Genomic DNA, 23,846 nt, shown 5'->3' with positions numbered 1-23,846 from the left:
AATGACTCCAGTAACCTTCGCCATCCATTCGCCTGTCTCAGAACAAAAGCTGTTTCCATAGGGAGCCATTAGACGGATGTAGCTCTGGGAAAGGAAGAATCCAATACACCAGATGGGCGGCTCTTTATACCAGCTCCAGGGCTGGACTGCAGTCTCACTGAGGCTGTTATTGAGAGGGAGAAATTAGGCTAAAACCGTGGAACACATGGAAAATGTTCAGGTCCGCCGCTGGAGTCGATCCAATCATCTGACTCTGCAGGTGGACGCTGGTTATTGCCCAAAGCTCAGCAGATATCTGCTACAAGGTGTTTTGCATACATATTATAATAATGTTTATTTTACTTAGGTGTGGTATTTCCTGAAGTAAAAAAGGTCTAGCAACTGTCAGGAAGACGAGGATTTCTTACATGTTTTGGTGAAGAGGAATTCAGACCTTCAGGTCAGAGGATAGACCCATTACAAAAGTGTCATAGTCATCAGGGCTGTGATAGTGCAATACCTTCTTCACCATGATAAATCATTGGCCTAGTTCTGAAAAATAAAGCTTTTTATTTTTTCAAACGCTCAGTTGGGCTCTGAAAACTTGTCCTTATGCAGTATATCATGTAGCAAACTAAAAAGTTTAACATAATGTTATGCAAGCTTTGGGGCAGTGTCATGATAACAGACGGTGGAAACACAAGCAACCTGTTCCACCACCATTAAAAACATATGGTCCGTGAATATGAAGAGGCAACACGCACCCAGGCCAAAACCAGAGTGTGTGGAAAACCAGGGGAGCACGGCCCCAAAACCACACCAGTGTCCCTCCAGGCACAGTTTACTGCTGCCACACAATTTACTAAGAGATCATAAATATATGAGGAGACAGGACAGCCCACCCTGATTTGAAGGCTGTTGAAGAGGACTGCATTAGTCAAGTTCTTTCCACAATCCTCGTAAGTTCTTCTAACCATCTGGATGAAAGAAGGTTCTGTCCTTTCCTGCACCAGAGGAAAGATTTCTAACAAGCATCTTTATTGAGGTTAGGAGGAAGAGTGTTTGATTCTGGAAACACCTTAATGACAGTTACATGCTGTCAAATGACTCCATTTTTTTATTTATCTAGCTCGCTGACTGAAATTGAATGCTAATACACAAGAGACACAATCCGGGGTGGGTTGGAAACACATTAAAAAATCAGTGTGTAATGAATTCCCCCTTTTATGACAGCACCATTAGGATGCACTCACCTGTAAGTCTAAGCTGCCAAATTACAGGGGACGAGTCACTTTCCCAACGCCGTGCAGCCACTTAAATGTGAGCTGTTTTCCACATCTTTACCCCCAACAGCGCCACGAAATGCTAATTCCCAAGCATGTTGAAAAAGACCTGGATATTCTTTATCATTCTGTCTGTGCTTGAAGACAGAACTCTGACCCAAGTGACTACACACACACCTCGGAGGCTGAATAGGGTGTAAGGCAGCTCTCAGCTCGAGCCTCCAGTTTACCTCCATTATGTATAAGTTGAGCCGGGCTGAGCTCGGTGGCCAGTCAGTCCTGACTATCAGTTGGAGCCGGGGATGTGTCACCTGTCTCTTCTCGTCCCATATGGTTTCCCCTGACTTAAGTTACAGCTGTAACTGCCGGCTACAGAGCAGATAAGAGCACAGAGAGTGTGTGTGTGTTTGTGTGTGCCTGTGTGTGTGCGTGTGTATGCGTTCACTTGCAATTTTCGGAATACAGGTGGCTAGAAGATAGGTGTGTGCTGTGCCTGCGCTTGTATGTGCTTCTGCGTGTCAAGGTAATAGGTGTGTGTTTGTGCTGGTCTCGAGCAGGTATGTGCGTGTTTTCTTGTATCAGTGTGTATCTGTAGGTGTTTATTCCACACAGTGAACATGCTTATGTCTGTCCCGCAATTCAAAAGTGTGTTTATCCATGAGTACAAACGTGTGTGTATTTGTGTGTGTGTGTGCGCATGTCTATCTATAGTTATGAGGGCCATATTCAATACCATCATTGTGAGGACATTTTGGCTGGTCCTCCCAAATTCAATGGGTTGTTTGAGGGTTTTAGGGTTAGGCATTTAGTTGTGATGCTTAAGGTTAGGGTAAAGGGCTAGGGAATGCATTATGTCAATGAGTGGCCTCACAATTATAGAGAGACCTGCGTGTGTGTGTGCGTGTGTGACAGTTCGTCTGCATGTGACAGTCTGTCTCAAAAAGCCGAGCCAGGGGACTGATTGTCTGAGTGTGTGTGTTTCTGTCTCACAGGGGGGAACCGGGGGGGGGACGGCTGAGGTGAGAGAGCTGAGGTGTAACACCTTGTTAATGTGACAGACACAGTAAAACAGTCGATAACTTGACAGATACAAGAAGTAGCAGCAGTTTGGTTTGTTAAGATGCTCTCGAGTCCAGTTCCCAACTCACCTCGCTTAGATAAGTTCTTGGCACCGATCTCCCCAACTACTATTTTAGTCAGGAAGAGTTGTGCTGGTATCTTCGGTATAATGCCATAAGCTCTGATTAGACTTCATTATTAATTCATAAGTGGAACAGATTGTAGTGGCTCACTATTTTGGGACTGATTCATGCAGTGTCTGGAGGGGTTCTTTTAAAATCAAGAATACAAGCCATTTCTTGTAAATTGTTACAAATGTAATTGAATTACATATTTCAAATACTTTGGATTACTTCAATATCGTCTCACAAGATGATTTCATGTGAATCTGTGAAATATTTTAATTCGACCTTGAATTATCCACAGCATTATATTAAGAAGAAAAAAAAGAAGACTGTGAATTCAGTTTCATCGAATGCTGTGTTTTCACCTTGCAACTAATAACATTTAAAATAAAAAGTAACAGTGTATTATTAATTTTTGATAAAAAACCCTGTTGCGTAGACAGGTTTCCTCCCCATCTATTATACTCAAGGATCCTCGAACAGTTGAGCGGCATGAACTGCAACAATGCTAATGAACACTGATAACGACGAGGCATTAATGCAAACTTGTTCCAATGTGTAATGTTTTTCAGAGCTCGCTCATTTCGCCTCATTCCACAGTTTAGTCCCATGTAAATAGATCGATACGTCCTGACTAAATGACTGTGCTTGCTAATTTAGTCTGGCAAACAGAGGAGGATGCAGAGAGATGCTAATGCGGCCGAGCGTACCTGATAGACGTGGTAGGCGTTGGCGGCTCGGCCCTGCAGGAACACAGAGGGGATCCACACGTTGATGAGAGCGCGATGAGCCCTGAGTGACACAAACAACAAACCATCCTCACTGCCGGAGTCATTACCATCACCATCATTACCATTATCATAATCATTATCACTGGCAGAGGCAACATCAACAGTGTGTCGGCACTGGGCTCGGACAGCTACAGCAATTTACAGCTCACTCCGGGAAGAACACCTCAAAATCCAATTTGGTCATGAACCGAGAGTAAAACGAGAGAATGAATGTCCGAAATCAAACTGTGTCGGATGAGCTTTGTTCAGCAGTAAATTTGAGAAAGAATAACATATTTTACATGGATATGCAACTCTTGTGAGATCCAAAACTCCGGGGTGAGAGTGAATCTATCTACTGATTTCAGAACTCTCAGCCCGTCTGATTGTAAGTAGAACACATATCTAGACAGCTTCATGTGCATTGTTAAGGGCACAAGGAAGTGCAGCGTTGAATTTGGTGCAATTTGGACACGATACATTCATTATTAAACTTTCAACAAACAGGTGATCAGCTCTTGCAGCATCGCTGACGCAGATTCAGGGATTTGTGGACCGAGTCCTGCAGACATACCTACTGTGGCAAGTCAAGAAAGAAAACTGTAACCAGCATCACCACAGGCCAATTAACAGGTAGATTTAGAAGGTTGGAGAAGGAGGGAGAGGAAGGCAGTGGGGGGGGGTAGAAAGAAATATTCTTACGTTTCAAAATCTGACAAACTGGGGTCATCTGACGTCTGGCTTAAATCACCTGGAACCTGGAAAATGAGAGTGAAGAGGTCAAGAAAGAAACGAAAGATTGGCATTCATGACAGAAACTGTACGAACACACACACACGCACACACACAAACAAATACACACAGTGTCCAGTATGCCAGTCATTTCCCAAACAGGGGTCCTTCAGGAGGTACTTTAGCAGTCAGCAGGGGGAACATGGAGAAACTACATCCAGAGATTACAAAGTGGTGTGATGCTAAACTTTAGCAGATTCACAGTCACATCAACCAGTAAGGTACAAACTAGGATAGGCTGACTGCAAACAGCACACTGCCCTCTGCCCTGTCTGTCTGTAGAAGTCAGTAGAAGTTGAAATGACTGAATGAGCAGTTACAATAGGTAGTTTAGAGTAATAGCTGCACCAAACCATTGAAGTAATTAGCTGAGAGTAATGGATTACTAGTTGAAATGGTGAGCTTAAAACAAGTTTGGGAGCTATGTTGAATTGTGTTGTGTTTGATCCCAGTTGTTGTTGGTGAGAATCCAATGATGTTGTTTAGCACTGTTTATCCTTATCTGACACCCCCTGTACGTGTTGTGTGTGTGTGTATGCAAGAGAGAGAGAGAGAGAGAGAGAGAGAGAGAGAGAGAGAGAGAGAGAGAGAGAATTCACCAAGCCTGTAATTTGTTTCACTTTTTGCAATTGCTTCCCTAGAGGCACCATGTGACCAGGCCCAGATGTGAGCCACCGGGATTTGTGTGTGTTTGTGTGTATGTTTGAGATAGAGAATGTGTGTCCGTCTTCCCTCATCTCTCTTAACCAGAGCTGGCCAGTCAGAGAGACTATCCAAACCTGGAATAAAACCCTGTCCCCGGTCGGACCCCCCCCCCCCTGCGTCGGGTCTTCAGCCTGCAGGCTTTAATCAAACCCTCCTGCACAAGAGTTGTACACAAACAGACACACATGGAGAAAGTCATAGAGAGTGATGCAGAGAGAGAGAGACGGCAGAGAGAAAGTGACCAGGGTTCGGTTTTCTGCAGCAGCTGTTGGAGGCTGGAATCATGCAGCAATCAGGAGTCAGACACACACACACACACAAACCAACACACAGAGACACATACACACACAAACCAACACACACACTTGGACACAGAGAGTGGTCGAGAAGGGCAGAGCTGAAGCTGAGGGATAAGAGGTCCTATCTTCGGCCTGGGGCTCCATCGCTGACATTGTAACTCGCACTTTGGACAGTGTGTGTGTGTGTGTGTGTGTGTGTGTGTGTCTGTGTGTGTCAGTGCGTGGGGGGGGGCTGTTTTTATATCCTGACGGGGATAACCTGAGAACACACTAACCCACCGGGGACTTGCATCACCACAGGGACAAAAATTAAGGTCCCCATGAGAGCTGAGACTGTTTTTTGAGTGTTAGGACTTTGTTTTAGGGCTGGAATTAAGGCTCTCCTGAGCATGACCAGATGTTGGCTCTTCTGTTTGTGTCTCGTGTCTGTCTTTGTTATTGTAGAAAAAAAAATTGTTTGCCTGAAATACCCTTTAACAGGAGAAAACGGTTTGTTAGCATTAGCGAGAGAAAAGTTTGCAAGGAGAAAGTTGTGTCCACTGGTCTGATAGGGAGCTGCTCCGTGGAAGTACTGAAGAAAAATGAAAAACGCAGCAATGTCACAGATGACAGCTCCAAGAAAAATGCAGTTAACCGTTATTGGCAGCCATTGAGTGTAGAGAAAAATAGGCAGAGCACCAGTGCAAATACAAACAGGGCGAAGTGGAAGATGAAAATCAAACGAAATCACTAGTCAGGGGAAAAGGGCAGAGTGATGGAGAGGGGGAGGCGGGGGGGGGGGGGGGGGGGGGGGGGACAAAACAGGATAACCTGCATAGAAACCAAATGAGACCGGACATCAATGTATGCGTGTGTGCGTGCGTGTTTCCAGTCACTCACCGGTCCTCTCAGGTCAATTAGTTCCTGTCTCATCTGGACAATGAGGTGGTCTTTGGCCATTAGGGAACGGTACAGGCGCTCATTAAACTCTATGAGCTCCCCATGCATCTCGGCCACCTGCAGCACAAAAACACACAAAGAAACAATAAACACAAACTTGTTTTAATTTATCATCCTGTAGTACCTTATTATACAAAACATAATTATGTAAAAAAAAAAAGAGCAGACAATAGATAAACATGTAAACACATTTTACATGTTTAGCATTGGCACGTTGAAAAATACAATTCTAGGTTTCCGTTTAACACACAAAAGGCAGCAGCGCTCCAGGTGAGACGTAATGGATGTTGACAGCAGGACAGATGGGAAACAGTCTGACAGGGATGGGAGATGGAGGGAGAGAGAGGGAGAGAGAGTGTGAGGGGCTGAAACCAGTTCATATCCTTAACAGCAAAGACTCCTGCCAGACTGCTAATCAATTGTCTTCAGGTCTAACTAACCTTGACGTAGTGTTATGCACATCTTTGCATGTGTGTGCGTCTTCAAATATGGGCGAGCTATTCAGTGTGTGTATGTGTGTGTTTGTGTGTGTGTGTGTGTGAGTTTCCCAGGGCTGTCTGCCTAACCAGGCTGGGCAGGGTGGACAGGTCGCTGTCAGGAGACTGACAGCTGTGACATACACTGTGCTGTATGGAGGACACCTGCTGTCACAGCCGCTTCAGCAGAGCGCCGTCGCCAGATGACAGGTGAGCCGCCGCCGCCGCGTCTCAGGCACCAACCTTCGTCCATTAACTTGTTCACAGCCCATTTACGAGCAGACGCGAGGAAAGGCCTCTTATGTAACAACGGCAATAATGATCAAAGTAAGTTGAGTTCATACAAGTAAATATCTAAGATTTAATATTATGACAAAACTAAAGTGAAGAAATGTCAAGCACCAGAGCAGAATAAATATGGTTTAATTCAAACCGAGGCTATATTAAAAGCAACTTTGTGTTTTTAACAAAAACAAACTACTTTTATTCAACTGTGGAATGAGACTGTTTCAGCTTCAGAGCTTCATCACTGACAGGGACGCAAGGACCCGTGTGACTATAACAACAGGTTATATTTTAAATTGTTCTTATATGTCTATTATATAACCAGTTCCGCTGAGGACTCTTTAATCACCCTTTTAAAGAACAGGTTCATTTTTTTAACGCCTGTTTTCGTCGCTGTGTCTCGCTGGGGAACGGTAACTCCCAAAAGTCTCAGGCAATCTGAGAAGATTTCAAGATTGTACCCAGCCAGTGTTTGTTTTCATCATAGGATCCATTAATCCCTAAGAAATCAACGCAAATTATGAAAAATGTACTATCTCACAATGTTCAAATACAGTTCAAATACAAAAACTAAACAAAAAAGATCTCTCCACAGCTCTGTATGTACAGGAGGTAAAATTACAACAACCAAAAACTGATTTAAATGTATGTGAAAATGTTGTATAAGTATGAATCTATTATTTAAGGTAGATTCGCGTCACTGCCGGGAGCCAGATGCAGCTCTGTCCGTCAATCCAGCTGTGACACACACTGCTGCCTTCTACAGGTGGTGCTGCTGCTGTGGGATTTCAGGGAGAAAACATTTTTGAATATTTTAGAAAATTTAGGTGGCGCTAAAGTGATTTTCAAACCCTCCAGTTGCCATGACAACCCGGTTTTAAAAATACAGAGAGCAATGCTACGGTACAGTACAAGAGTTGTCCCGACCTCTGTGGAGCAGACGGCTTCTGAGTGCAATAATCTTACGAATATTTCTCCCTCTGGAAATACTGCTGGGTTCAACAGTGACATTTTAAAAAGATGATGTGATCGAACATCATTTAGATACACAAATAAATCCTGACAGTAAAAGTTGACATTCAAACACAAATGAGAAACATAAAAAATAGTCTACTGTATGTAAAAAAGAGTGATTTAAGGTGTAATATAAAACAAAAGGCTATATTAACGAGCTGTAGCTCTTCAGGCGAGATACTCAGAGGGAGAGTAAACAGATAATTCTTCATTCTCACATTAAGTATTCAACAGCACACAGACGAGACCACAGGAGCACACAGCTCACATTCCAAGTAAGGAGGCGTGTTGTGTTTGGCTTCAAATGTGATCCGAAAAATACTAAGATCGTTTGCCAAACTGAATCGCTAAGTCAGGTGGAGATGCCAAAATGTTGCTCGTATGGTCAGATGACACTGCTTACAACTGTCTATATTTAGGAGGAGCACAAGAGAGGTTATAGACTTTCATCTGTGTGATTTTTATCAACACACACCAGAACCAGAATGACCACCCTGCGGTTGTATGCCTCCGCCAACGAGTGCAGTTTCAGTCTACATTTTTTCCGGACTCAGATAAGGTCACCTTGACCTTTGACCACTGGAATCTTATCATTTAACCTTAGAGTCCAAGCGACAACTTTTCAAAAGTTGAAGAAATTGCCAAAAGGCAGAATTGAGATATCATGTTCGAGAGGCCAAAAACATGTGAGGTCACCATGACCTTGACCAAAATTGAATAAATGAAAGCTGTGTCACAATTCAAAGGCTGCATCCTTCGGAGGCTGCATCCAAGCAGGATGACTAGACTCATTGCTAAGGCTCCTTTAAATGAGGCGGGACAAATGTGTCCTTTCATCCCAGACAAACCGAGGCTTGAACTGGTGGATCCTTCTCAGCCTCTCCCAACTTATCCCAGGATTCATTGCGCGAGGTCATCTTCAAAGCTTAAGATTCAGGCTTCAACGCAACCCAACAGCTAACGGTGCACATGTTAAAAAAAAAAACAAGGCTAATCAAAACTTTCTTGTAGTGTACAAATGCCGCTCTGTTGCTAGGCGACAACAGTAAGCGCAGGGCAAGACGTTGGCACTGATCAAGGGTATCTCCTCTGTGGACCAGACCATCTCATTTCAGTTCATTCTTTTGCTACAGTGAAGAGGTTTCACAGAGGATACTACTCGTTTGATTTGTGTATCTGTCCGTCTTTGTTACTCTGCGCTTTAACTGCAGCTGCGATGTTATTAAGTGAATTACAATGTGCGTCTCCTCGGGCTGTTAAATCTCTTCACTGTCAGACACAACCTGAGCTCTACGGGCAGTAGATCATCCACGGTAGAAAATCAATGAGCTGCAACAAGTCTGGGAGTTTTGTAAGGGTCCTCTTCAGTCCCTTTGCAGCTGATCAGAGGGATAATTATTTATACACTTTTTGAAGAAAATAAAAGGGTAAATAAAGGTTGTTTTGTTTAAAGGAGAATTGCTGTATTTTTCAACCTGGTCCCTAAGATTATAAATGTGGCAGACTCACACTACTTGGAGTGAGTCACTCAGACACTTTGGTTGCTGCAGTAGGATGGAGTTGGAAACTTGAGTGAGAGTTTGGGTTATCCTGAGAGAAACTATTATGGCTGAATCTTACTCTGACGTGGACAATGTCGATAAAGCATTTGACTTTGATGGCTGTCCCTTCTTGTTTGAGTATACGGACAAAAAGCGCCTACAAATTGAAGCGTGAACGAGGAGAGACAGAGGTGTCAAGCAGAGTAGGGACAACGACCTGCTGCACCATTCTCGTTGAGCGAGACAAGCCTAATTTCTCGAGATTCTGAGCAAAGATCCAGAAACAAGACTGTCGCCGTTGCCCCATAAGATTACAATGTAGCCATTGCTGACGTTCTGCGAATCCCGGCAGAGATGATCTACTGGACTGATTCCAAATGTTAATTTACACCCTCACATTTATAAACACAGTGCCCAGATTTAAAAATACTGACATTGCCCTAATAACAGACTTATTTTAATTTGAAAACCACACTGGACGAATATGGGTACTCTTCAGCTGGGAACAAAGACATCTAACCATTTGGGTTCAGTTGATCCCCAGTCTGGCCACTTCTTGCTTTTCTCATTCTTAACAGACAGATCAGTGTGCCCAGTCAATATCGACTGCGACTCTAAACAGCAGAGACGTTGGATATCTCAGGATCAGATATGGCGGCAAAGCAATAAAGTACAGCTGATGGTAATCTCTGAACATAAAACACGACCGGCTCAAGCTCAGAAAACTAATCCCCCAAAACAACCTGACATCTCAATGTGTGTCCTGGAAGAACCCTCAATAAAAGAAGAGAAAAAAAAAAGTGGACACCCAAAACGCACACTTTCATAGACTTGTTCCGGTCCAACGGGCGTTCATTAGTTCCCAGCGTTTCTCCACTTGGGGGACAGGGAGCGGTTACGGCCGAAAAAGCACTCCTGGCTGTCCTCAACACACCCGCCATTCATCATGCATTTATTTAGCTGCCACAACTCTTAAATAGGACTTTATAAAAGAGGGAATTCATTTTCAGCGTGAAGAAACCCAATTAATTCTCAGTGAGAGGGAGCTAATCAGTTTGTCATTCTCCGGCAGTGCGTGTGTGTGTGTGTGTGTGTGTGTGTGTGTGTGTGTGTGTGTGTGTGTGTGTGTGTGTGTGTGCATGTACAGTACAGTATGTGTATGTGAGCGCATTGCTTCGTGTGAGAGCGGTTGTCTATATTAAGCACCGGCTCTGTGGCTACGTGCTAGTGTTGCGAATTTGTTTAAATGGTGAAGTTAATGTCCTGTGCCGTTATTAACGCAGGGTCATTTAGATGCACAGCCAGGTTTCAGTGTTCACTCCCTCAGGCCCGGACCCGACATGCAATGGGCATTATTCAGCTGCATTATCCCACCCTCGAGCTCGACAGAGGGCCAACCCAAAGGCTCGCTTCAGGCTTGCAACAGACAGAATAAATTGTAACTGCGGGGACCAGGGTTAATTAATGGCTGCATAAATTCTTTCCGCACAACAAAATAAATGATAGAAATAGAGATCAGTCCAGAGAACAAAAGGGGTGACGGCGAGCTGGAGGGCTGCGTCGGAACGAGTTTGTTTTGAGTCTTACATGATTTTTCATCAATTATAATGAATATAAAAGGATAACATGACAAACGATGACATAAATCGAATCCAAACGAACATGGCATTCAAATAAACAAACATTAACGAACAAGCCAGGGGGGATGATTTTAATTCCAACCGGATAGCTTTACATGTTAGTCTTCTCCTGACACACACAATTGGAACTTTCCTTCGTCTTGAAAGTGATGGACTGGATTACAATTTCTTTCAACCTTTCAATGCGAAACCATAAAAACATCCCGATGAACCTGACAGCTCAACAAGTCAGCAAAGTATGGAGCCGCTGTTTTCTTGTGCTTTAGGCCACAGCTGAACCGGAGCCTTGATGCCCCGGCTGTGCTGCTCAGCAGGGAGCTCCCAGGGCCATCCTACGATCAAAGCTCAGGACAAAAGTGACCCCAATGTACTGCCAGAGGAGCCGCGCATAGCAAATTCAGCAACTTAGTCAACAAATCGCTGCATCGTCTTTTTGCAAACTGGGCATTTATCCCAGCTCGGTACTTGCGAAAAAAAGAAGTGAATGAAGAGTTTCTTGCAGCTGGCTTATAAATAGGTCAAAACATTATTTTAAGGAGGCACAATATCCTGGACTTGAATGTTAAACGTGCAATATAACTTCAGCCACTAGGAGAATCAAAACAACGTTGACCTAGTTTGATGATGTCAGGAAGCAGCTTGGGATCATGGGAGTTGTTGTCTCCACCATCATTGCCGATGAAAATCGCGACTCAGGTGCAAATCATGGTCGTGGACGAGGTCACGTGTTCAAGGCTTATTCACATTACGCATCAAACGGTAGTGATAATCATGATCCATTGTGAGTAACCGATACAAACAGTGGAAGGAGAAAACAGCCGACTGGCTAACTGTGTTTTTCCTTCATCGCACGTCGTTTGACCCGGATGTTACAGCAGAGACGAACAAAGCCGTCGGTAAAGTGAATATGTCTCAATTAAAAGACGACCACAAAAAAGCTTCCTGTTACTTTGGATAAAATGTATAATTTTTCTGGGTTTGAATATTGTTGGAAACATTTTGGATAATGTAAGCACACAAGTCAACAAAATATATAACATAGTCTGATTTGTTTTAAACGTTTAAATGAAGATCTGCTATATATCTTGAAAGGGTGTGACTCTAACCCATCAGTTTTAGGAACTTACAGTTTGAAACCTGTGGTATCGCTATGGAGCATAGGGATGCATATTCACGCACACTTGCACTGCCACTAAACGCTGTTCCACTGATTGCCAGTTGGTGGTGTTAATGTGAAAAGAAGAAAAAAGCCTGCTAGCTAGTGAACATAGTCTAAACAATGCACGTCTCAAAATATCTTTAAAAGATTTTAAAATGACATTTTTAAAAAGGAAGGAAATGCATTCAACAGATGTTTGAGGGGCCAATGATACAAACTATGTGTTCTACTAATACACAGTCAGAGTACATTACTCCACAAGGTTAATTTGCCAAATCCTAAGTATAATTGCTTTTCTTATGTAGCCGTACACAGACCGATTAATTGCATTTACTTGAGTTGTCCTGCTGAAGACTGGGTGCTGAAATCACATTTTAAATAAGAGCTGATAAAAGACATCATATTTCCTCTAATAATAATTTTGTAATACAACAAATTAGTCTGCAGAACAATTTCAAATCAAAGTATAACTCGCACCATGTTTTTTCAGGGTGAACGAGTTCCTCTTAATTTATTTCCCTCTCTGTGGAACTGATATAATTTGTACTGCTCACAGTATTAAACATCTAAACGAATGTCTGCGAGGTCTGAAACTGAACCGTGAAAGGAAGAAAATAACTATGATCTGACCTTGTTAGCACATCCTCTCCCAATCTGATTAATAATGACAAATGCACTGTGCGCTGTGTGCACTGCAGCCAACATTACCATCTATCTCTGTTGGCTACTCTCTAAGTAACAAAGATAAATTGCTATCATTTATTTCATCCAACCAACCCTGCAAAGTGCAACTGTGCAGCTGAAAAAGTAAATAAAACGGCGATGGACTGTGTAAAACAGACAATAAAGTGTCTCTCAGGACCAACACAACAAATAACAGCACATCTTCTATAGGGTTAATAACACAATTTAAGCTGCAAGCAGCGTTAAACAGGCCCTCGCTCCCGCGTGCATGTCAAGGGTACAGGCGGGATGCTTGTTGACAAGGCTGCGTGCTGTGGCTGTACCATCAGACCCTGAGTAATTGAGTCAGATGTAATTTCTTGCGCGGGTGCATGGCAGCATAATGGATCGCGCATCCCATGTCAATATCTGTGTCCACTATGTGTGCGCGAGAAGGCGTGCACTAAACATGCATTTTGTTCATGTGTACAACATGTGAACCAGACTATGAAAATGTCATGTAGATGGAATAATGATTGTGACATGATGTCTTAAAGATTTGTCATCTCAAGATTGCACACAGTGAATTTGAAGGAGTTCATTAAAAACAATACCTTTCACTCACCAAAATGGCCGCCTTCCTGTTGGGTTAAAGCTATGGTCCCTCGAGGCTTTTTTGTGCGTCTGAGAATGCTACATGCACCGAGCTACGAGAATGTAGGTGACATGTGCCATGGGGCTGCTCGGTTGAAATATTCTAGGTGGCGCTGTCGAGTCATTTTACCACTCCCATGTACGAAACCCCCAAAATATCAACATTTTACCCCCTCAAAAACACAATCTAATCCCCAATCCCCTAATTCCTTCAGTTCTAGAGAGACTCGCCAAACAGGCCCTAATAATGGGTAAAATGAAAAAAAATGGAAAAGACACAGATGCAGGTCTAATTGGCTAAAATTTGCACAAAGTGATCAATTATTGTCTGTCAGATGCTGTATTTAGAGTAAATGTATATAATCTGAGGTAATGATCTGATAAGACTGTATATGAGACCAGCAGAGCAGTGATGCAGAGTGTTGTTTGTGATCAGACGCTCTGTCTCTGCTGCAGGGCTGGTTTACTATGATGCAACTGTCTGCACTGGAGGAGTCATTATAGCAAACTGCCGCCCAAGTGATGGTGACCAGCACGCTCCCTCACATACACACTCTCTATACACAGTCTTCAAAGACACACACAGTCTCCTCCTTCACGCAACGCTTTGTCATCCACGCCTCTTCTCTCCAGATCTTTGCAGAATTTAGTCGAGTCGAGCCTCTCCTCTCCTCTCCTCTCATGTATGATCTAATCTGAGCCACACCAAGCTGAGCTGGCCTAAATACAGAGGCTAAGAAAGCCCTGGCTGAGCTGGAACACCCCTTACCCACCCCCCACCCCCCCAAAATAAGTGACAGAGAAAAAAACTGAGACCAAGAGAAACTGTGGTACATCTGACACAAAACCTAATAACCTTAATTCGACTGGTGTGGAGCCACATGAGGTCAAGAGGAAAGTGAGGATATCAAACCATGTCAGTGTTCACACATACGGACAAGGGTCAAGAAAAGGACAGGGTCAAGGTCAGGGGAGAGCTGATACTAGCACAGAGTCACGTGCACTGGAAACATTCACTCGCCCAATGAATTATCTTTGCAACTTGAGTATTCAAGCTACTTGGTTTGGTTTGAAATCCAGAATACTTAGAACAATCAAGAATATTGGGTGAATTTTTGACCTTTCACTCTGCAACTGTGACGCATCTTGCTTATTCCTAAGTATATTCGGTGGAAGGATGTAATATGCATTTGGGAAGTAAAAAAAATTCCTTTCTTCAACATTGCAAAATTTAGGATTTCTAAATGTTCACTTATTACTCAGACAGGCATATTTTGGGGACTGGTATTTATGTATTTATTTGGAGGAGATCCAAATACAATTTTTGACCAAAATAAAATCTGGATTTAGAGAATTTAAATGGGGTTTCATAAGGGGACTAGAGAATTTCAAGATTTCTTAAAAAATTCACTAAAATGTCCTGGTGCAGATTCTTTTTTTTTAAATATACTTCCTCATGTAAAATCCTTGCTCGCTTTTCTCTTTTCCAATTCCACAGAAAACATTTCTGAAATGAAATATCCATTATGATATGTGATCATGTGCTGTGCCATTACATAAAAACCAAAAGGCAGATGGTTCTTGGTGTCTGTATTACAGCGGGTAACATTTCCAAGTGAGCAGGACAGCGGGACTCAAAAGAGAAACTCTTCCATCCTTTTTTTTTAATTTATGGCCACAAGAGAGACCTGGTTCAAAGGTTCATTTAAACATGCTAAACTGGGTGAGACCTCAACTCCAATATGTCCAACACTGGGCTACTCTGTAAATCTAAATGCAGCCCGTGCCTCTGACTCACTTCATCACAGCTGCTCCTAAACATGAAGAAACACGGCTGAAAGATGGAGGGTGTGGGGGGGGGGGAAGAAAAAGAGTGTGAGAGCAGATCGATATAGACATCACAAGCTGTGCTGTCCACTCTGAAAGGAGGAGGAAAAAGAAAAGATGGAAAGAAAGATAGCGAGAGATGAGTTCAGTAATGCGAGTGTGTGAGAGCGGCAGATGGAGCAAAACAAAAAGACAGGAATGGCAGTTTATAGAAAAAGGCTAAAACTGGCGACTTGGTACAGACGTAGCCGTTTGTCACAGACGCGTCACACGAGCACTTGGATCTCTCACTCCTGGGTTAAGTTAGTATTATTACTTTGAAAGGCTGCAGCTATGAAAACATTAAAGTACAGTCTGTCAGCTTTAATTTTGGGCTGTTTTCAACACAATGCAGATTAACATTTAGGGAACTAAAACCCTCTCTCTGTGCATGTCCCCCCCCCCCGCCCGTCCATGCATGCCAAATGTATTTGGACAGATTAAGATTAGTTTACATTCAAAAAGTTACTTTCACTGTGAGGAGCCAGAATGTTAATATACACTGGCAGGAGCAGTGTGGAGACTGGGGATTAAATGGCAGCTGGTAGTTATGGATTATCGCAGCACATATATATACAAGTGAAAGACTGGAGTCAGAGTGATAGTCGACATTAAAAGACTTAAGAAGTTGGTGTCTTATTGAGTCTATCTGAAGTAGCACATTATTATCATAATTATGAGCTTCAGTTTTATAACACCTTTAAAAAACACAGTTGCAAGGTGCTTTACAAGTTAAAATGAAAATGTGAGGGCCAGCAAAGTAAGCAGCTATAAACCCCCCAAAAAGAATTGAAAAGCTAGATAAACAAAGATGAGCAAGATAGAATAAAACTTTACAAAGTGATTTAAAAACAGATGGTTTGATAAGAACCAGGAGAATGCAGTTTATATTGGATTTTGGTTTCACATTGCACCATGGTTCAGTTTGATCCAGACAGAGACCACCTCTTCTGTTCGGACTACATTTTCCGCCCCTGGTCCGAGGCATCTTCCACACCTGTTGTCATATTTTAAAGGTTGTGTGTAAATCACATTAAACTTCTTTTTTAACAGACCTTCAATAGCAAGATGCATGACTCTGACTGTATTTCACCACTGAGCTCGATGAGCTGTATGATTGTAACATACATGTATATCTGCTCCGTAGCTGGAACATTACGTTTTAATACTGGTTTAATGATCCCACTTTCTTCAGTGTCTTCAATGATTCATCCCAATAAGAATCAAATGCTCACAAATTGTAATTGAAATCATTAATGCAAGCAGCTTTTAAACCTGAAGCTATTAGAGAGAGTGTGTCAGCCCCCCTAGTCTGGAAGGGTATTCTCACACGGATGCAAAAAAAAAAAGGATATTTTGTGTAAAGGAGAATTTAATAAGGCAGAGGAAGGCGTTTGTACTCGCAAACACTTCAAAAGGAGATTCACCTGCATTATTCTGAGAAGAATACCATGCATTATGCAGTGTTTTGACTTTCCGAGGGTCACATTCACGTGCATTACACAGCAAAGACAACGGGCGCCGTAAAACGCACATCGGTTCATATTTCCCTGGCTATTACTGCGTCTTCCCTCTGAACAGCGGAGACTGTGAGTCGGTGGCTTGTAATTGTTGTACTTGTTCTTGATGTTGTTTATGGTTAATTAATGAGCTTGCGGATCAAAGGGAGAATCCCTGATCCCACAGGAAGTTTCAACCCATATTTCGTCTCTATCCGCTTCTCCCTATTCTTATCAATACCACACAGCAGGGATGTAAAAGAAATAAAAAATAATAATAATACAGAACGGGAAAACAAAACAACAAACCAAAAATATGTCTAACTGTAAATGCGTACTCACAAGACTTCTGATGTAGTTAGGGTTTGTTTGTTTATTGGATGTGAGGTTAGGAGGATCCAGCCTGTGAGCTGCAGACAGAGGATGATGTAACGAGGCCTCACTCTGAAGCACAGACGCCTCCCATCCAAACCTGAAGTACATTAACGACCGAGGCCCCCTCTAATGATTTCAATTGGCAGGTGCCTTCAGCCAGAGTATATGGTTCTACAGGTCAGCCATGCAGCAACATACATGCAGGAGTAACAGCTGCTTGCATCACATTCAAGTCTGGGCGAGGGATCTGTGATCTGCTTTTCAAATGAATCAGAGATTTCATGACATTTACACTACTCTAATAATGAGGATAAATCATGAAACAACAAGATGGCCGTGCTGATTGGCCAAATCATACAGCATCACCTGAACAGCACAACTTTATTCCAGCCAATCAGCAACAGGGATGTTCATGCCTGGAAACAGCATTTTCCATGGGAACGGTCATAATCAGTGCTTTCAAACAGGACAGGCTGTTTCTCAGTTGCGTTGGTTCAGGTCACATGACCTGAGTATGGAATTGTTGTATGAAACATTATAAAAGGTGGTTAAATGTGAAGTTACATTCTGATAGTTATATTTAGTCAGACATACAGAATTATCCTGGGGCCACCTATTCTATTAATTCCGCTTTGGCTTGTAGAGTAGCATTCAGCCCACTTGTAGGCCACATTAATAGGTTCTTAAATAGAGAGGAGTCCTTGAACGTCTCTTTGAGATTTCAGGTGAGTTTGAAAATCTAAAGAGTCTGAGGAGGGGGCGGTCTTTACTCTTAAATCCACTTCATCTAAAACCACCGGGGGCTCTTTCGCTACAACTGCCTTCTCCATCATTTTCATCTCACTCAAAATCCACTGATTCATTTATCTCAAGATTTAATTCTACGTACGACAAGTGGAAGACGACAAAATCCTGACATCATTCGACCATAGGAACGAAGGACAGCTCAATATTCAACTATAATTCTATAAATAAAAATACCACGTGACACAAAAATGACTTTAGTTTCTACATGGACTTAAAGTGTCAAGGGGCCGTTGTGTGTTGTGTCCCTTCAGCCTGACACCAGCAGCCTGTGAGCGCCGATAAGAGGAGGCGTTACATCACTACCTGCCCACCCTCTCCTCGTCACTCCGGCCTCACCGATCAATGTCATGCAGCTTCGCCGTTTCTTAGAAACCTCTGCGGACACGTTAACTGCGTTATGTAATTTGTTTTTATTGCTCACGCACACAATGAAAAGCAACAATGCAATAAAGATGTAAATTGAAAAGCGTATGTGTCTATGCCCTGGAGATGTAGTTGTTTCACTTCCTTCCCTCTGTGATTTTATTTCTCTCTTTGCATCCATCTGTCTTTCCCTAGATTCATCACCTTTTCTTTCGTTTCTGACCGGCATCGCTCCAATGGGATTATGCCGTTAGTGCCCCACCCAGTTAAATCTAGCATCTATGCAGATTTGTGTGAGAAACCCCGACTCATCCATACAGGAATTTACCCAACGCACACAACCCGTACCACCTTGTCTCTGCCACGGCTGAGAAGATAAGGAGAAATAAATAAATAAAAGGAGTGAGGGGAGAGGGTAAGAAGCACGAAGAGGAGAGTAAGAGGGCGGCAGTGGAACATCCAGGAATTATCAAAGTGTAAAAATAAAACACTTCCTCCACAAGTCACTGGCGTGTATCAGTTCATGGTTTTCATCAGTTTGGTTAAGTAACAGCACAAAGGTGGAAAAAACCTTCAATAAGAGATGATAGAAAATATACACATATAACCGCTACACTTTACCCAGTAAACCCTATGTCCCCTTTCTAAATCACATGACCTACGTGTCATTAAACAGTTGGATGAGACCTGCAGGAGACCGAAATACAAACCAAACAAAAAACCAACACACAAACACGGGAAGAATTAAAGGACGTCACAAAGTTGGCTATAAAATATCCATTTTACACCTGAAAGTAACAAGCTTCATGTCTTTTTTCATATTGTTTACATTTGATCCGGTTAGTTTTGGTTCCACATTGCAATTTAGGAAAGAAGAGTTGTGTATTTCACACGTACGTCCTGTAGTCATAAACTATGTAGGCTGCATCTACCTTTACTTGATATTGATTGGTTTGCAAACAGAAGCGCGTCTGATATCGGAGTGTTGACAATCCAGTGAGTAGTAGTGTTTACATTTGAACCAGTTCATTTTGGTGATTTTGTTGCCAATGCAATATAATAACACCTCAAGAGTTGGGTAAAAAAACAAAACAGAGCATGTAATGAAAGTGAGTATTTCACTTGAATTTATCGAGAGGACAGAAACACTAATGAATGCTGGTGAAAATAATTTTGTTTCAAGAACAACTTGATGCTTTGTTTAAACTAGTCCAGTGCGCATTGCAAACCTGCCTGTTTGGACTGGGCTGTGATGACGCTGGTTGCAGTTTCCTTACTAAAACTGTAAAAGTGACCTGCAGTAATTGAGCTGCTGCAGATTTCAGTTCACAGAATCCTGAAGCTGCACCTCCACTGCTGCAAAAATAATCTGTTACTATTGACAATTCCTTCCTCGGGATCCTCAACAATACACACGCCAAATGTGAAGGCGATAAGAGAAGTGGTTCTTGAGATACATGTATATGAGTCACACACAAACTGACAGAGATAGATGTTGGTGTGTTTTCAGTTGATTCTGCTCCCCACAAGTGGCCGGAACATCAGCTATGGGTATTTTATAACCTGATAATCATTGGATTTCAATGAAAGGGAAAAAGATATGGCCCGTGGATTCTCTTTTTTTTTCAATCCAAATCAGTAAAATTACAGCTTTTATGAATTTCTATGCCTCATCAGTATCTAAAGCATGAGATTTGATGGCTTGAATGCTGTAATCAGTAGTTTCAGTGGAACCAGTGATATAGGGCTACATTCAGTGAAAGGCTGTGGCTGCACAGTGTCCTGCAAGGCACACAACTAGTCACCTGCAGAGCTGCACTGTGGCTTTACAGAGAGGACACGGGGGGGGGGGGGGGGGGGTCAGTTGTGTTTGAAATCCCACCTCAGCAAACCCCCAAAAAATTCAGAGGCCACACAACACAAGTTCAGGGTGTGACAGTAGCCAGTGGGAGAATCTCTGTGCACAGTTCAGAACGTGACAGGACAGATGAACAAACAAGGATGCGGCAGGAAAAGAGCATCAAGCCATTTGAGACTTGGCTCAAACATAAACAATATCAAAGTCGATAAAATGCATTAGCATCATTCAATTAAAACTGATGGGGGTCACAAACACCGGCGTATTTCCCAGGTTAATGAAGGCTGAGCCACTGGCCAATATTTATTTGTGTCTGGCAGGCCTGTATGTATCCAACAAGGCTTTAATGTGACATTTTCAAAAATCAATAACTTGTTGGGTCAGATTTTCTCTCGGCTGCTGGAGCGAGGCGGCTGAGTCAGGAGTGTCGACAGCTGCTCATGTATATCACACGATTTCTAAATCCTCATATCGGGATAAGGAGAATGAACGCGCGCGCGGACGCACGCACGCACGCACGCACACACACGCACACACGCACACACACACACGCACACACACACGACAAACATAACGGTTAGGAAAATAATGGTAATGGGCATGAATTACAGATAAATTACTTTACACACACCGACAATATTATTATTATATATAAAGAGCTGCACTTTTCTCACTTCTATGAAAACAGACTGGTGGTGAACAACAGGGGTTGATCCAGGGATGCACTGGTCCCTGCTGAAATCTGATAACATTATATATGAGAGTTTGTTAACGTGAATATAAAAGAAGATTTTCTACGCTTTTTCGAAGAACACAATGTGCTTGAACAAGGAACAATTTTCAAAATGTATTGGATGATGTGTGGACGACGTTTGAATCAAAGCTATAGAGCTAACAGTAAACCAGGAATGAATTCAGTGTGCACCTTACTCAATCAGATATGGTGCATGGATCATGGATATATAATTGGCCCCTTAATGGCGCCCGTTATAGAAAAATCCTAGATCCGCCACTGGTGAGCAATAATGAGAACATCCTGCATGTCTCGATTGCTGCACGTCTTTTCTTTTCTCTCTTCCAGCTGCAACCACTTTAACATTTTACAACATTTCTGCCAACTGGACGACTTGTTTCATATCAGGGACAAAGAAAAAACACCTGTGTTCTATATAACAGGCTGATTTAAACAAAGCCATCGCGGCCTGGCCCGGGACCGGAAGAGAGCCTGCAGCGCCATTGTGTCCCAGCGCCATCCTCCAGGCTCACTGTGAAAGCCCGCTCGAGACTGACAGCCAAGCGAATGAACAAATAAATAAGTAAACACCATTTAAAATGCCTCGCACGTACACATGCATAAATAAGTGAAAGCATAGTTTGGCCGAACACAGGCAGAATTATTTCTTATGAAAGAAATATAAAACCATGCTTCAATAATTCATGTCGAGGCCCCCCCACACCTCGCTACACATTAGAATAAACACAAGGTGCCTTTATTTTTGCTACCACCGCTGTAACTGTCTCTGGGAGCGCCGCTGCCTCATTGGTCAGTCTAATAGGAATCTGGACAGCGCTCCCATCCTCGCTCATGCAGCTGGCAACAATAGGCCTGATGTCCAATTATTAGAGCGCTTCACCCTGCACTGCAATCAATGTATTTGAGAAGAGCCTGCTCTGGCAACAATAGAACCGGAGCTTAAATCACTGCATCTGAAGAGTATAATGCTCTGCTTTATTCAGATTAAGTGGATCGGTGAGAATTTCATATTCCTTGCAAAGGCCGAAAAACTCAATCTTATTATTCTTTCTTTAACTTTGCTTGTGAATGTAACAAATGTACTAAACGCAAAGTTCCAGGCAGCATTAGGAAATCAATAGCACACATAAATTCAATCACTGTCAACAAACACGACTATTGGCCCCCTACACTGGTTTTTGTTTTGATGGGCAGCAGGTTGGACATGAACAGATATTTTATGAACTTCCTTGATCTTCTAGAGAAGTTATTTGAGGTTGTGCCACTGACAGACGACAGAGAAATGTTTCTTTTATCTTTTTCTGTAAAACAAACAAGACCAACCTGAATAGACTAAAGAGCAACGTGACTTGTGTGGTTGAAGTTTTGATAAATGTTTATTCATTTTTGTCACACTGATTTTCTTAAAACAATGCATTGAAGGCTAAAGTAAAAATTAAACAAATACAGTTGTGCTTCCTTGTTGAGAGTTACATGAAAAAACTGATACTATTATTGTGTCTGTACTGTAGTGAGACTACAGAGTGAAAGCAAGAAGCCGCTTGTTTAATTACTACATAGAGTGTATATAAAGATGGAAGACATAACAGCTCCATAAAGGGAATCCAAAGTATCTCAATCACCCCCTAGTGGCTGGCTGCAGTGTAGATCCTCCATGTTAGTGGCACATGGAACGAACGAAAAAGTCAAAGATGGTTTCTGTCGTATCAGTGGAACCTCAATACCCCGGTTACATCCCCCACTGCTACTGCACAGACTCCGACATGCACAAGATGGCAGCTTTCGTATCAGAGATATTTTGGCCTCATTTCTTGATAGACGTGTCGTCCATCTTTGTATACAATCTATTATTTACTTCATGCTGGCAGCAGGAGCAAAGCCCACTGGTATATGAGACAAGTTGTGGAACACACAACTGTGGGTTAGCTATCAGAGCTAATTCACAGTGAGGAACAAAGAGAAAGACGGAACTCACCTCTATGAGTTTGCGTTCATAGCTGGCGGCGAGCTCCTCGATGTCACCCATGGACTTATTCTGTGGCACAGGGGTCTGCTCCTCGCTTGACGGCAATATAGACAGGGCTGAACCAGAAGGAGAGAGAGAGAGAGCACACAGGTACATTTAGACCTACAGCGTAACAGCAACCACCCACTTTTAGAACGGCTCTAATTCCAGGAAAAACATTTCCCATTCATTTTCTCCACCAGAGGTTTCAGAAAATCATTATAAAAGATTTTAAGCCTGGGAGAGATAATTCAAACATTTCTTTCAGAACAAAAAAATTATTGGAAAACATAAAAAAAAGGCAAAGGTACAAGACTGTGTACTTAATTATTTGAAGAGTCACGTATCCCATAATCCCCTTTCCAACGACTGTCAAAGCTTCTTCTCCAAACTGTATTTTGCATGTAGTACAGATACAGATAACAGGTCACAAACACATTCTGTGCAGACAACTATAGACAGTGGGTTTGTGTAAGTCATGCATTGTGTTATCTTGTGTGTCGAGTTGTGACACCTGCAGCTGTTTGATGCTTTTGTTTTTCGCAGCGAGAGAAAAATGCACAGGGAGCAGCCGATCTATAATACTAATATACACATTACCAGCCAGGAAAGAGCCATAAATCCCCATTTTATTAAATCAATGTCAACACACTGAAGTGGACACGAGTCGTGCGCATCATAAAAAACATATAGCCACGAAGGGAAGGCGCACAAAGCCGCTGAAAGACACACATTAGCACACAAATCCTCCAGGACGCACACTTCCTTGTAACGTACAATATAAAACGCTGTAGCGCTCACATTTTTCTTTCTGAGAAAACTTCTTTCCATTCTGTCAAGATGATAAACTCTTCCCTCACCGTCGCCTCTTCTACTCTGACTTTGTGTTGAGACAAAGTTTATTGTTTCTTTGCAGCGCTGTAGCTCACTAATAGA

General features: G+C 42.5%; 1 protein-coding gene across 2 annotated transcripts in view; it reads right to left on the bottom strand.

The window, feature by feature from the left end:
* snx29 (sorting nexin 29) overlaps positions 1 to 23,846 on the bottom strand; it is a 140,619-nt gene that overhangs the window by 49,232 nt on the left and 67,541 nt on the right. Inside the window, exons 15-19 of one of the 2 annotated variants that reach the window (XM_034571144.1) lie at positions 22,881 to 22,987; positions 5,892 to 6,008; positions 3,919 to 3,974; positions 3,777 to 3,790; positions 3,502 to 3,540 (exon numbers count right to left, since the gene is read on the bottom strand). In XM_034571144.1, the coding sequence (XP_034427035.1) occupies positions 3,515 to 3,540; positions 3,777 to 3,790; positions 3,919 to 3,974; positions 5,892 to 6,008; positions 22,881 to 22,987 (320 nt within the window). In that variant the 3' untranslated portion in view covers positions 3,502 to 3,514. Of the gene's footprint in view, positions 1 to 3,156; positions 3,239 to 3,501; positions 3,541 to 3,776; positions 3,791 to 3,918; positions 3,975 to 5,891; positions 6,009 to 22,880; positions 22,988 to 23,846 lie in introns of those variants that run through there. The other variant, XM_034571143.1, reaches the window with a different exon arrangement.

This window comes from Hippoglossus hippoglossus, chromosome 19, assembly GCF_009819705.1.
Source record: "Hippoglossus hippoglossus isolate fHipHip1 chromosome 19, fHipHip1.pri, whole genome shotgun sequence".
Classification (NCBI taxonomy): Eukaryota; Metazoa; Chordata; class Actinopteri; order Pleuronectiformes; family Pleuronectidae; genus Hippoglossus; species Hippoglossus hippoglossus.
This window is presented reverse-complemented; position numbering and strand designations above follow the sequence as displayed.